The sequence below is a fragment of the Myxocyprinus asiaticus genome, chromosome 24, assembly GCF_019703515.2.
Source record: "Myxocyprinus asiaticus isolate MX2 ecotype Aquarium Trade chromosome 24, UBuf_Myxa_2, whole genome shotgun sequence".
Lineage (NCBI taxonomy): Eukaryota > Metazoa > Chordata > Actinopteri > Cypriniformes > Catostomidae > Myxocyprinus > Myxocyprinus asiaticus.
In genome coordinates this window covers 32,751,792-32,766,003 of record NC_059367.1, presented here as the reverse complement: position 1 = coordinate 32,766,003, position 14,212 = coordinate 32,751,792, and the positions used below count along the sequence as shown (strand labels likewise).

Here is a 14,212-nt window from a genome sequence, read left to right as displayed (position 1 = left end):
GAACATGTGCTGCTGTAGATTTGTCCTCTCAGTGGACCTCACAGCCTAAAGGGAATCTAGTGTGCAGTCTTAATAAGGCCAGACTGTGAGCTCTTAATTAGGAGATAGCCGTAGAAAGAGACATAGAGGGTGTAGTAATGTGGGTGAAAATTATATGATGGGAATATATAGGGAATAAGCTGGAGAATTATAAGTGTTAAAAGCAGCAGTAGTTTTGGGACTGACTTAAACTGAGGAATTAAATTCTAACATGCTGAGTGAGATACGCTATCCACCTAACTTGCTAATACTTTTCTGGAGATGTAAACTGTGTGTACATCTGCAGGCATGGATATATAATAAGTCTCTTCTAGAGAATTCTTGCATCTCAGGGTGTCATGCCCTCTGGTGCTGTGTTTCACAGGCACAGATTGATTTATGTCAATTAAATGTCAAGTACAGATGGTAAACTATTGTGCAGGGAGTTTGATTTCATTTCCACCAATCTGATCCTTAGTATACAATAAGCATAGATTCTATTGCACTGAAACGTATATCCACAATTCTGTGTTCAGTTACTAAAAATTTGATCATCTTTTAGCAAATTTTATTTTTGGTGCTTGCTAAGGCAAGCATAATTATTACTATAGCTCATACTTTGGGTTAGGAATTGAAACATTCCCTAACCCTAAATTTAATAGGGGTGGGAAAATCCCATGGACTTGCATTGAAAATAAGGACCAGAATATCATTTAATATCATTAATTCAAATGCCAAATAGATCTAAATTTCCAATCCATGTGATGATTTCCTTATAGTCCTAAGGAATGCACTCTTTTTTTTTTATTTTATTTTTTTACCCTTGCTGTCATAAATGCTCTGTTTTCCCCCAGCAATCAGCTATTCATCATAAAACAGCTGCTCTGACTCATGGTATTAAATCCCCATTAGATATTAAAGTACTTAGCAATGATTAATGATTTTACACCTATTAAGTGACCCATCCCTCCATCTGTCACTGTAAAGGAGGTTACAGCTGTAGAGTTGCAGGGGAAGTCTAGCATTGGCCACATGAGGGCGCTAAGGTTGCTGGAATGATGCAGTTTCACTTAAACTCTCTCTCTTTCTCTCTCACAGACACGCACACAAACAAACACACACACTCTTTCATGCTCTCACATGCTCTGCCAGCATTTGTGTATAGTAGTTACTTTCTCAGTGGAAGGACAAACAGGCCACGTACACACTGCAGATAAAATGTTTGTCACTCCCCTCTTAATTCTTAATCCTGTTTTATACACACAGAGTTCAGTTCTTTACAGTAGTGATCGCCCTGCATTCTATAAACAAATTAACTCCTTAAAAATCTGTGATAGACGTACAGTGCATTCAGAAAGTATTCAGACCCCTTAATTTTTTTCTTCACATTTTGTTATGTTGCAGCCTTATGCCAAAATGCTTTAAATTATTTCTTTTTTCACATCAATCTACACTCCATACCCCATAATGACAAAGCAAAAAACAGATTTTTGATAACTTTTCAAATGTATAAAAAAAAAAAAAACTGAAATGTCACATTGAAATAAGTATTCAGACCCTTAACTCAGTACTTAATTGAAGCACCTTTGGCAGCGATTACAGCCTCAAGTCTTTTTGGGTATGATGCGACAAGCGTTGTACACCTGGATTTGAGGATTTTCTGCTGTTCTTCTCTGCATATCGCCTCTAGATCTGTCAGGTTGGATTGGGGCCATCGGTGGACAGCCATTTTCAGGTCTCTCCAGAGATGTTCGATTGGGTTCAAGTTCAGGCTCTGGCTGGGCCACTCAGGGACATTCACAGAGTTGCTTAGCCACCCTTGTGTTGCCTTGGCTGTGTGCTTAGGGTCATTGTCCTGTTGGAAGGTGAACCTTCGGCCAGTCTGAGGTCCTAAATGCTCTGGACCAGGTTTTCATTAAGGATATCTCTGTATTTTGCTGCATTTAGCTTTCCTTCAACCCAGTCCCTGCTGCTGAAAAACACCCCCACAGCATGATGCTACCACCACCATGCTTCACCGTTGGGATGGTATTGCACAGGTGATGAATAGTGCCTGGTTTCCTCCAGACATGACGCTTGGAATTGAGGCCAAACAGTTCAATTTTTGTTTCATCAGACGATAGAATCTTGTTTCACACAGTCAGAGAGTTCTTTAGGTGCTTTTTTATGTGTCTTGCACTGAGGAGAGGCTTCTGTCTGGCCACTCTGCCATAAAGCCCAGATCGGTGGAGTGTTGCAGTGATGGTTGTCCTTCTGCAAGTTTCTCCCATCTCCACACATGATCTCTGGTACTCAACCAGAGTGACCATCGGGTTCTTGGTCACCTCTCTTACCAAGGCCTTCTCCCCCGATTGCTCAGTTTGGCTGGGCGGCCAGCTCTAGGAAGAATTCTGGTTGTTCCAGACTTCTTCCATTTAAGAATTATGGAGACCACTGTGCTCTTGGGAACCTTCAATGCTGCCAAAATTTTTTTGTAGCCTTCCCCAGATCTGTGCCACGACAAACCTGTCTCTGAGCTCTGCAGGTAGTTTCTTTGACCTCATGGCTTGGTTTTTGCTCTGATATGCATTTTCAGCTGTGAGACCTTATATAGACAGGTATGTGCCTTTCCAACTCATGTCCAATCAATTTAATTAGCCACAGATGGACTCCAATCAAAGTGTAGAAACATCTCAAAGATGATCCAGAGAAATGGGATGTGCCTGAGCTAAATTTCAGGTGTCATAGCAAAGGGTCTGAATACTTGTCAGTGTGATATTTCAGTTTTTTCTTTTTAATAAATTTGCAATGTTATCAAAAATCTGGTTTTTGCTTTGCTATTATGGGGTATGGAGTGTGGATTGATGTGATTTTAAAAATATATATATATTTTTTTAAGCATTTTAGCATAAGGCTGCAACATAACAAAATGTGGAAAAAAATGAAGGGGTCTGAATATTTTCTGAATGCCCTGTGCTGGCTTAGAATCTGCATGGGTGTTCAGAACCAAACTGATTTGAACTATTTGTTAATAATTCAATTAAACGGGGGGCCTGGGTTGCTCAGCAAGTTAAGACGCTGACTACCACACCTGGAGTCGCAAGTTCGAATCCAGGGCATGCTGAGTGACTCCATTCAGGTCTCCTAAGTAACCAGTTGGCCCGGTTGCTAGGGAGGGTAGAGTCACGTTGGGTTAACCTCCTCATGGTCGCTATAATGTGGTTCTCGCTCTCGGTGGGGTGCGTGGTGAGTTGTGTGTGGATGCCGCAGAGAATAGCGTGAGCCTCCACACACGCTATGTCTCCGCGGTAATGCGCTCAACAAGCCACGTGATAAGATGCGTGGATTGACGGTCTCAGACGCGGAGGCAACTGATTGAGGCGAGTCACTATGCCACCATGAGGACTTAGAGCGCAGTGGGAATTGGGCATGCCAAATTGGGGAGAAAAGGGGAGAAAAAAATTAAATAAATAATAATAAATAACAATTAAACATGCATCTGAGATGTGCGTCACTCTTCTCCAAGTGTGGTGCAAGCAAATCACAGGGAAAGAGTTACATGTCTTTACTCTTTCACAAATTCTGAGACAAAACTCTCTTTAGATTCTACCACCAGCCCTGTGGTTTCAGGATAACATATTCATTACAGTCCAGAGAGAGTGTGCTGTTTAAAATCAGCTGATTAACAAGCAGAAACATAACACATCGGCTGTGGTTTAATACAATTGCAGGTCACTAAAGGCTAATTTATGCTTATTGGGCGAACAGGCTTCGCTTAGTTCGCCTACAAATGATGACGAAATGCAGAGACGTTTTTGTTCTGCAAAGGTGTTCGTTTGGTGAGATTTCACCTGTTCACGCACATCTCTGAAATTCTTGACCCAAGAGAACTCGGCTGGTCGAAGAGTGTTGATGATTGGTTAAAACTATTCGTGGGTGTGATTTGGACGTGACACTTTTTTTTTTATTTATAATTGCGCGTACCAGCTGAGTAGTTGTTACCTAGGTTACTGTCATTAAGATGGATAACTTTGAAGCTGGTCTCTCAGAGATTGTGTGGAAGTATCCTTTTTTTACATGATTTGCAACACAAACTCTACAAAGACAGCATGGCCACGACAAATGAATGGAGAGAGTTTTGAGTTTTTAAAAGTGAAAAGGGCCGTGACAAGTTTAATAAAGCAAAGAAGCTGTACAGTGCTAAATGCGGCGGTCCACGGAGAGAAAAACCTGCATTATTGGCTTTACTTGTGGCTGGAACAGTTCGTTAAACACAGTGACATCACCCTAAACAAACTAATATTAAAACAATGTTGCGCGTAGTATAAATGGCAGCTTCGTTCGCCTAGGGTGCTTTAGTTCGTCCAGGAGAAAAAAGTTTGGCTTCTTCCAAAGTATAAACCAGGCTTAAAATGACTTGTATAAAAATATGTCAAAATATCGAGCATGTGAGAACAGTTTAGGACACTCCTGCATTTGAAAATGATTGACAGGCAGAAAGCACATCAAAATCTTCTGACTGGCTGATCAAAGAATGTGACATTTTTGATTGCTGTTTACACAGTCTAGTGCTTTCACAGAGACCTCTCAGGAGATATCTCAAGAAAATTATTTCAGTGATATCTTTCAGGGAGAAGGAACATTTTCTGCATACCATTCCATTGAAAAATATGTTAAATTACTATCCCAGCACCTATTCCAGCTTAAAGTTGGAATTTATTTCCTACTGAAAGGAAGTGGGGGCAGGACATGTCGAACGTCTCTTCCCATATAAAAAATAGCCAATAGGCTATAGTTTACAGCCACACACACATACTCCTTTCCACCATGCTGTTCATGTCAGGGCCGCTTACCGTGGAAGAGAAGAGATCTCAACACATGCCAGCTTTTTCAAAGACTTGAGAACGTTCGGATGATCTAACTTAACCCGTTACTGCATAACAAGCCCTAAAACAAACAGCGCATCGTGGTCTTTGCATACGACAAGACTGGATCCAGTGACAAAACAGATGAATAGGAAAGAAGTGAGTAAAAGATAATACTAAATCCATGTTTTGAGTCACAATGCACTAAGCATAAAAAATAAAGAACGCTTACTCGAGCTGAACATCCCAAGGAACCTCCAGTTTACACTACCGGTCAAAAGTTTTGAAACACTTATTCTTTATTTTATATATATATATATATATATATATATAATTACATTTTAGAATAATAGTAAAGTCATTAAAACTATGGAATAACATAAATGGAACTATGGGAATTATGTTGTGACTAAATAAAATCCAAAATAAATCAAAACTGTGTTATATTTTAGCATCTTCAAAGTAGTCACCCTTTGTCTAGATTTTGCAGACATGTACTCTTGACATTTTCTCAACCAACTTCTTGAGGTATCACCCTGGGATGCTTTTTAAACAGTATTGAAGGAGTTCCCATCCATGTTGGGCACTTATTGGCTGCTTTTCTTTATTATTTGGCGCAAGTCATCAATTTAAAAAAACAAAAACAATTTTGTATTAAATTTTAGTTTTATAATGAAATAAATTAATATATTGGTGGCACAATTATGTTTTTGTCTACAAAACTAATTTCAAACATTTAAGCATACGCCTTCAGATCAAAAGATTTTTAAGATCATGAGAAACATTTCAGTCAAGTGTTTCAAAACTTTTGACCGGTAGTGTATATACAGGTGCATCTCAAAAAATTTGAATATCGTGGAAAAGTTCAAGCCTTTTTTTGTTTTAATCTTGAAGATTACGGTTTACAGCTCATGGAAATAAAAAATCCAGTATCTCAAAATATTTTAATAAAGAATTTATAATTCAGAAATCTCGACCTTCTGAAAAGTATGTTAATTTATGCACTCAATACTTGGTCGGGGCTCCTTTTGCACGAATTATTGCAGATAATTATTGCTCAGTGGTCCAAAGTCCTCTTTACAGATGAAAGTATACTTTGCATTTCATTTGGAAATCAAGGTCCCAGAGTCTGGAGGAAGAGTGGAGAGGCACAGACTCCAGTCCAGTGTGAAGTTTCCACAGTCAGTGATGATTTGGGGTGCCATGTCATCTGCTGGTGTTGGTCCACTGTGTTTTCTCAAGTCGAGAGTCAATGCAGCCGTCTACCAGGAGATTTTAGAGCACTTCATGCTTCCATCTGCTGACAAGCTTTATGGAGATGCTGATTTCCTTTTCCAGCAGGACTTGGTACCTGCCCACAGTACCAAAACTATTAGTAACTGGTTTGCTGACCATGGTATTACTGTGCTTGATTGCCCAGCCAACTCGCCTGACCTGAACCCCATAGAGAATCTATGGGGTATTGTCAAGAGTAAAATGAAAGACACCAGACCCAATAATACAGACAAGCTGAAGGCCGCTATCAAAGCAACCTGGGCTTCCATAACATCTCAGCAGTGCCACAGGCTGATTGCCTCCATGCCACGGCACATTGATGCAGTAATTCATGCAAAAGGAGCCCCGACTAAGTATTGAGTGCATAAATTAACATACTTTTCAGAAGGTCAACATGTCTGTATTATAAATTCTTTATTCTAATATTTTGAGATACTGGATTTTTGATTTCCATGAGCTGTAAGCCATAATCATCAAGATTAAAACACACAAAAAACAAAAAGGCTTGAAATACACTATATTGCCAAAAGTATTCGCTCATCTGCCTTTAGACGCATATGAACTTAAGTGACATCCCATTCTTAATCCATAGGGTTTAATATGACGTCGGCCCACCCTTTGCAGCTATAACAGCTTCAACTCTTCTGGGAAGGCTTTCCACAAGGTTTAGGAGTGTGTTTATGGGAATTTTTGACCATTCTTCCAGAAGTGCATTTGTGAGGTCAGACACTGATGTTGGACGAGAAGGCCTGGCTCGCAGTCTTCGCTCTAATTCATCCCAAAGGTGCTCTATCGGGTTGAGGTCAGGACTCTGTGCAGGCCAGTCAAGTTCTTCCACACCAAACTTGCTCATCCATGTCTTTATGGACCTTGCTTTGTGCACTGGTGTGCAGTCATGTTGGAACAGGAAGGGGCCATCCCCAAACTGTTCCCACAAAGTTGGGAGCATGGAATTGTCCAAAATCTCTTGGTATGCTGAAGTATTCAGAGTTCCTTTCACTGGAACTAAGGGGCCAAGCCCAGCTCCTGAAAAACAACCCCACACCATAATCCCTCCTCCACCAAACTTCACAGTTGGCACAATGCAGTCAGACAAGTACCGTTCTCCTGGCAACCGCCAAACCCAGACTCATCCATCAGATTGCCAGATGGAGAAGCGTGATTCGTCACTCCAGAGAACGCGTCTCCACTGCTCTAGAGTCCAGTGGTGGCGTGCTTTACACCACTGCATCCGACGCTTTGCATTGCACTTGGTGATGTATGGCTTGGATGCAGCTGCTCGGCCATGGAAACCCATTCCTTGAAGCTCTCTACACACTGTTCTTGAGCTAATCTGAAGGCCACATGAACTTTGGAGGTCTGTAGTGATTGACTCTGCAGAAAGTTGGCGACCTCTGCGCACTATGAGCCTCAGCATCCGCTGACCCCGCTCTGTCATTTTACGTGGCCTACCACTTCGTGGCTGAGTTGCTGTCATTCCCAATCGCTTCCACTTTGTTATAATACAACTGACAGTTGACTGGAATATTTAGTAGTGAGGAAATTTCACGACTGGACTTGTTGCACAGGTGGCATCCTATCACAGTACCACGCTGGAATTCACTGAGCTCCTGAGAGCGGCCCATTCTTTCACAAATGTTTGTAGAAGCAGTCTGCATGCCTAGGTGCTTCATTTTATACACCTGTGGCCATGGAAGTGATTGGAACACCTGAATTCAATTATTTGGATGGGTGAGCGAATACTTTTGGCAATATAGTGTATTTCACTTAATGTGTAATGAATTTAGAATATATGAAAGTTCCACTTTTTGAATTAAATTACGGAAAAAATGAACTTTTCCATGATATTCTAATTGTTTGAGATGCACCTGTAAATAAATGCAATTTTCCTTACGTCCAACTCCAGCGTTGGCGCATCCCATTCTGATGTGATCGTCCCTATGCCCTATTCCCTTCAAAGACAATTACCCTCTACTGTGAGTCAGAACTCACTTTTAAGTGATTCTTATTGGAATATCTGTTTGGAATGACCTTACAGCATGAATTGTGCTTCCTTCAAAGTGTACTGCAAAGGCATGATCAACGGCAGTTAGAACACAGCCAGGCGAGCTGAACAGCTGAAAGGTAGAGGGTGCATTTTAGTTCAAGATATCTTTTGATTGGACATGGTTTCTGAACATCGTATGACATCATGGAGTCTTTTTAGCCGAAAGAGAGAGACTGCAGATTTTAAATGGTTTTATAATAATGACAAAATGATGGAGAAGAGCATTAAATCCTGACATGTATCCAGATGTGAGGTGTAGTCAAGCACACTTTCGGCATGTAAAAGAGTTGATTTAGGTATCTCGATCACATTAGTGGGGTGATGCTGTAGAGTTCCCGCAGAGTGTGTCAGATCACGGTGGTTTGCTGCATCCTCTGCTATTTAGTGCTAAGAAATGGGCAGCAAGATCAGAATTCCACATGAAAATTGCATTCAGCAACGATTTTGTTGGTGTGTTTGCACCGTTGCCTGATCTGCATTATTCCTATAGTGAATCGTGCATCAAAAATTATCGCCGCTTTTACCGGGTGCAATTCTTTCTTAGTGAATTCACCTCTATTTGTCTGTGGTGCTGTAAAACATTCTATCTTTGTTTGAGCATCCAGACTGCCAGACACAGAAACATTGGCTCAACGAATGGTGTGTGTTTTGGGTGGGACTACCTGTTAGTTCGACCAATGGCAGATGGGGGAAATATTCAGGAAAACTTATTGAAAACAGTCTTTTTATTTTTACAATTCAGTTTGGTGATGCTAGTGGCACAGAAATTACACATTTCAGCTTTAAATGCAGTTCTCACTCCCAAAAGCCATAGAGAAGAATACAGAAGAGTATGAAGGTTGACCTTCACATAAACCCACAGCCTCTCATTCAACTGTACCTTGTTTCCTGTTTGTTCATTCTTTTAGTGATCTGTGAACATAATACACTATTATTTATCCATGTTGTTCCCAGCACACCTTCCGTTTTCCTGCGGCATGGCTGACCATGTTTGACGCCGTGCTGATCCTCATGTTGATCCCCCTCAAGGATAAAGTGGTGGACCCCATCCTCAAACGCAAAGGCCTGCTGCCCTCCCCTCTGAAGAGAATTGCCGTGGGCATGTTCTTTGTCATGTGCTCGGCTGTGGCGGCTGGTAAGTCAACATACATACACACACACGGTTTAACTTTTTAACACTTTTTGAGTGTATTATCAAAAGTGCAACAGCAAAGGTGACACACACACTCCAAAGGTTTTTGTGACTGAATCAGTCAACCTTTTCTGTTCTGTTTTTCTTCAGCATATGTTCTTGTCACATTAATTATTTGTGTCTTGGTAGGATGTGAGGGGGGTGGGGTGGGGGGACAATATTCACATGTACACATTCACAAGCTGCAGCCCAGTTAAGCAGTGGGAATGTTTGGGTGTGATAAAGCTCACATTCACATACACATTTTAATGTATGAATTTGTTTAGTGTCAAGAGGTCCGTCACGGTAGTGAACTTTAATTTCAAACTTCATAAGGGTCATATGCAGTATGTTCTGTTACCTGCAAAGTAACATATACGCCCTTCACTGGTCTTCAGAACAATCTAAAACACCAAAACCTATACAGACACACACACACACACAATATTTTATTCTTAATTGTTGGGCTTATGATATGATATATGATGTAATGTACAGTATATGTCATGATTCAGTACACCGCAGCATAAATGTATATATAATCGTGATTGTAATTGTGACAAGCCCTTTAGAGAGACCCAGTGTTTTTGCAATATCAGATTCAGATTTTCAGATTTTGCATGTTACAGCTTCATTAATTGAATTGATACATTTGGAAATTATATGAATGTACACATAAATAAAAACAGAGATCTAAAGCAGTGTTTCTCAATCCTGGAGGACCCCTGCACAGCCCATTTTAGATGTTACTGTTATCTGATGCACCCATTTCAGGTCTTAACCTGCATTCCAAATGGGATAAATCACCCTCTGAAGGGCACTTTGAAGGGAGAACAGTCATGATAGTTATGAAGTTAGATAGCTTCAAACAGAATTTCCAATAAAAATTACTTAAACAGTGAGTTCCGAATGACCCTTTTTTTTTTTTTTTTTTTTTTTTTGAGCCCCACACCTTTTAGCCCTCCAAAGCTCTTGCAGTGGATGGTAAAGTCTTCGAAAGGAATAGGGAGTAGGGATGATCACTTCTGAATGGAACACACTCTTAGAGTCTGTGCTAATGGGCCAATCAGTAGATTCAGGTGTGTTAGATAAGGGAGACATGGGCTGCGTCCGAAAACTGGAAAATCCTGCCTTCGGAGGCTGTATACGGAGGTAGGATGAAAATAAGGTGCTTTTCAAACTGTTCTGAGACCAGCTTCATTAAGAGTTCCATTCATTCAACACGTTTTAGGTTAAATAAACTACGTTTTCGGATGTAGCAGTTGACAATGTCTAGTTCTGGGTTGCTCTAGGATCAGGATTGAGAAACACTTGTCTGAAGTATGGATGCAATATTGTAAGAAATATTGTCAGAAAAATCATTGTTATCTGTTGATATATGGTTGTATCGGCACAGTCCTACTTAATTGTGTGCATTACGTATTCTTAGTATTGTTTACCTCAAACTATAATGTGTTCATAATAGAGGTTATAACAATACCATTTGTTGTCAGATAAGGTACAGCGACTCCAAGATTTGTGGTGGGTAGCATCCAATCACAGATATTCACCCACAAACACACACTTTCAAACACATACACGCTTTTGACACATTCACACTGGCCACCGATCTCTCCTTTGAATTCTGTCACTGCTGTCCAACCTTGAGTTGGCTCTATTGAACCCTGCAGAAAGTGGATCAATATTCCTGCTAGTTCTGACAGGTAATATTCATACAGCTGACTGTCCTGAAAAATACCAACCTGAATCGGCACTTTTGCACTCTTCATTAGTCTCTCATTCCTTTTGAACATATTTTTCCAGAGGAACTTTGGAAAAACAACTAGAGAGTCTCCAAAACTAGGACTGTGCCTCAAAACTTAGTCTACGTTGACTGAATTTTGGGGCATTTATGTTGGACATGTGCTGTGCTTGTTATTTTTGTCGAGCTTCTATATTAACTGCACTTCAGATGTGCTTGCTCAACATGATCTCTATCATTGCATGTTGTTACCAGGCAAACCAGAGAACTTCCATGAAGTCTTGTGTGTGTGTGTGTGTGTATGGCCTTTTCCTATTTTCTTTTGTTTATATGATAATTTCCTTACAAAGTCACATGTAACCATCAAATTATAAAACCTTTGTTTTAGGGCAATAGAAGATTGACAAGAGAGTAGCCGGTCCTTGTTGTCTGGGATGGTTGGATTGGGATTTTGTTTTCAATTACATCCGAATGTGCTTTGAGTCATTGGATTACAATTTGTTTTTAACTGTTTACACCTACTGTATATTTAGCACTGAGCGCGTTTACATGCACGTTTTACACCGATTATGCTTAAGCCTGTGGCCATATAAGGTCATAAACGGTGTAAGAATAAACCGGTCGACTCGGGTAGATTTTTGCCCATTAAGCCAATTTCGTGTGGCATGTAAACACCTTTACCGGTGTTCTCACCGGCTTATCCAGTGTGCACACGTGTTGAGCGCATGTCTCTTCTCTGTTTGACGTCAAAAGCAGAGAATAACGCAAAAATTTCAAATCTCATGTAAACACAGTTTTCTTGCTTTGTCAGATTTTTTAAACAAGCTGATTAATACTTTGGGAGTAATCAGCATATTAGTGTGCATGTAAACGTGCTCACTGTCCATTGACAGAATAAACAGGGTTTGCCATAGATTAGGCCTAGGTTTTGTTGAATTGCAAGAATGGTTTGTGATAGTATTGAAAGCATTAGTTAGAATGGGTTGGAAACTATAAACACCATATACCATTGTTTTCCAGTGTTAAGTTATAACTGTCATCACAGACACAAAAAGTAATTTTTTTTATGTAAAAAAAATATGTATATTTTAATGAAAAATCTAAGGGCCTTAGAAATGAACATGAGAAAAATGAATTTGTGTATAAATTAGTGATGTCAGTCAAAAAAAAAAAAAAAAAAAAAAAAACACGATTAATCGCATAATTTTTTGTAGTTAATCACAATTAATTGCAGATTTTGAAAGTGCTGAAATTTGACACTATATATACTTATTTTCCTGTCAAAATCCATTTATTTCCGTCTTAGGAAAAAACAAAGCAATATGTAACAACATAATGCTTTTTTAGGATTTTTCAAATAAAGCCTTCCAATGTATAAAGATAGAAACGCACTAAAATAGCACCAATCCAAGTAACATTAAACATTTCCCAAAGTCTAATTGGGAGGTGCACTAATTGAAAAAAATAGTCTTCTCATAGGTTACATTTTCTTTGCAAGGGGCAAAGGGAGGAGTCTCTTAAACTCTCATACTCCACAATATTAATCTGCCAGGTAGACCGTACAATCGTGAATCTGCGTATATGTTTCGTGTCAGGGCATCAATGCCAGTGTCAAGCGTCGCTTTGAACTCCACATGAAAAGCACTTGCTGACAAAAATGTCTCATTCTGCATTTTGGTGATAGTTAAGACTATACAGTATGTGCCTATGTGGTTAATGAAATATGCCTTACATTGTCAGGAATTCAAGCCACACAAGTTGTAGTTAGTGAAAGCAAGTGCGAGAGCATATACTGAGATTCACAGGATGTACAGGGTTACTACAATGGGATCAAGGTACATATGAGATCACACAGAAGAGTACACTTCACAAACTGAAGAGGGATTCATGAGGTTAGATGTTCATAGAACTGAAAAAGAGGAGTCAGGCAAGGGTACAGGGTAAACAATAAACAGATATCAAAGAAGATCTATGAGCAAACAGACCAGATAAATAAACACTGCGTGAGAGCAGCGCAGTCAAACTAGAGTCCTTTGTGTGAGACTTGACAATGAAGTGGAGTGAAGGTGAGTTATTTATGCGGGCTGTGAAGAGCGAGTGAGTGCAGGTGCGGTGAATTCGAAATTGGGTGAAGAGGAGTGGAACACACTGAGGGAGGTGGAGAGCCCAAGGGAGGCATGACAGACCCCCCCCCCCCCGGGCCACTGCCGAGGACCGATGCCATGAACGCCCTCGTCCACGCAGAGCTGGGTGGTCCGCGTGGAAGGTGGAAAGCAGCGAGGGCATAAGGAGCATATGGATTTCGTTACACTGGTGGCGTAGGTGGAGCAGCGCTCCCACAGTACTGTAATCGATGAGCCACCCGGATGGAGAGCTGGATGAAGCGCTCAAGCCCCATAGCATCATTATAGGAGGCTAATTGCCTCTGTAGATCAACTGAAAGCCCCTGGTGATAGGCAACGAGGAGCACCACTTTATTCCACCTGCTGGCTGAAGCGAAGGTGCGGAAGGTGATTGCATAGTCCATGATGGAGCGATGACCCTAATGCAGATGGTGTAACTGTTTTCCCGCATGAGTACTCCCGGCTGGATGAGAGAACACCTCACTGAAGCGAGAGATGAAGGCATCTAGGGAATGAGTGACCGGGCCATTGTTGTTCCAGAGGGAGGTTGCCCATTGCAATGCTCGACCAGTCAGGAAGGAGATGAAAGGCCAATTTCGAGCGGTCGGTGGCAAAGCGATGCGGTTGCAATTCCATGGCAAGAGAACACTGGAGGAGGAACCCATTACACTCATCTGACAATCCAGAATATGAGGCTGGATTAACTACTGGCCCTGAATAGTGGCTGGTTGGTGACGGGGGCACTGGTGAGCTCAGAAAGGGATTCGCTGAAGGCATTGACGAACTGTATTGCGGTGGACTGGTTGAGGGAGTAGCACGCTTCGAAGTGAGGGATCACCGAAGATGCTGTACCAGGGCTTTGAGGATTTCATCCGTGCTGGGTGAATCTGGTCTCGCCGGTTCCATTGTACGGTCAAGTCTTCTGTCAGGAATTCAAGCCACACAAGTTGTAGTTAGTGAAACCAAGTGCGAGAGCATTTACTGAGATTCACA

The 14,212-nt window shown here is 40.9% G+C and overlaps 1 protein-coding gene across 1 annotated transcript in view; it reads left to right on the top strand.

Annotated features, from left to right (window-relative positions):
• LOC127415094 (solute carrier family 15 member 4-like) overlaps positions 1–14,212 on the top strand; it is a 91,428-nt gene that overhangs the window by 16,889 nt on the left and 60,327 nt on the right. Inside the window, exon 6 of the mRNA XM_051653645.1 lies at positions 9,139–9,319. Coding sequence (XP_051509605.1) covers positions 9,139–9,319 — 181 coding nt within the window. The remainder of the gene's footprint in view (positions 1–9,138; positions 9,320–14,212) is intronic.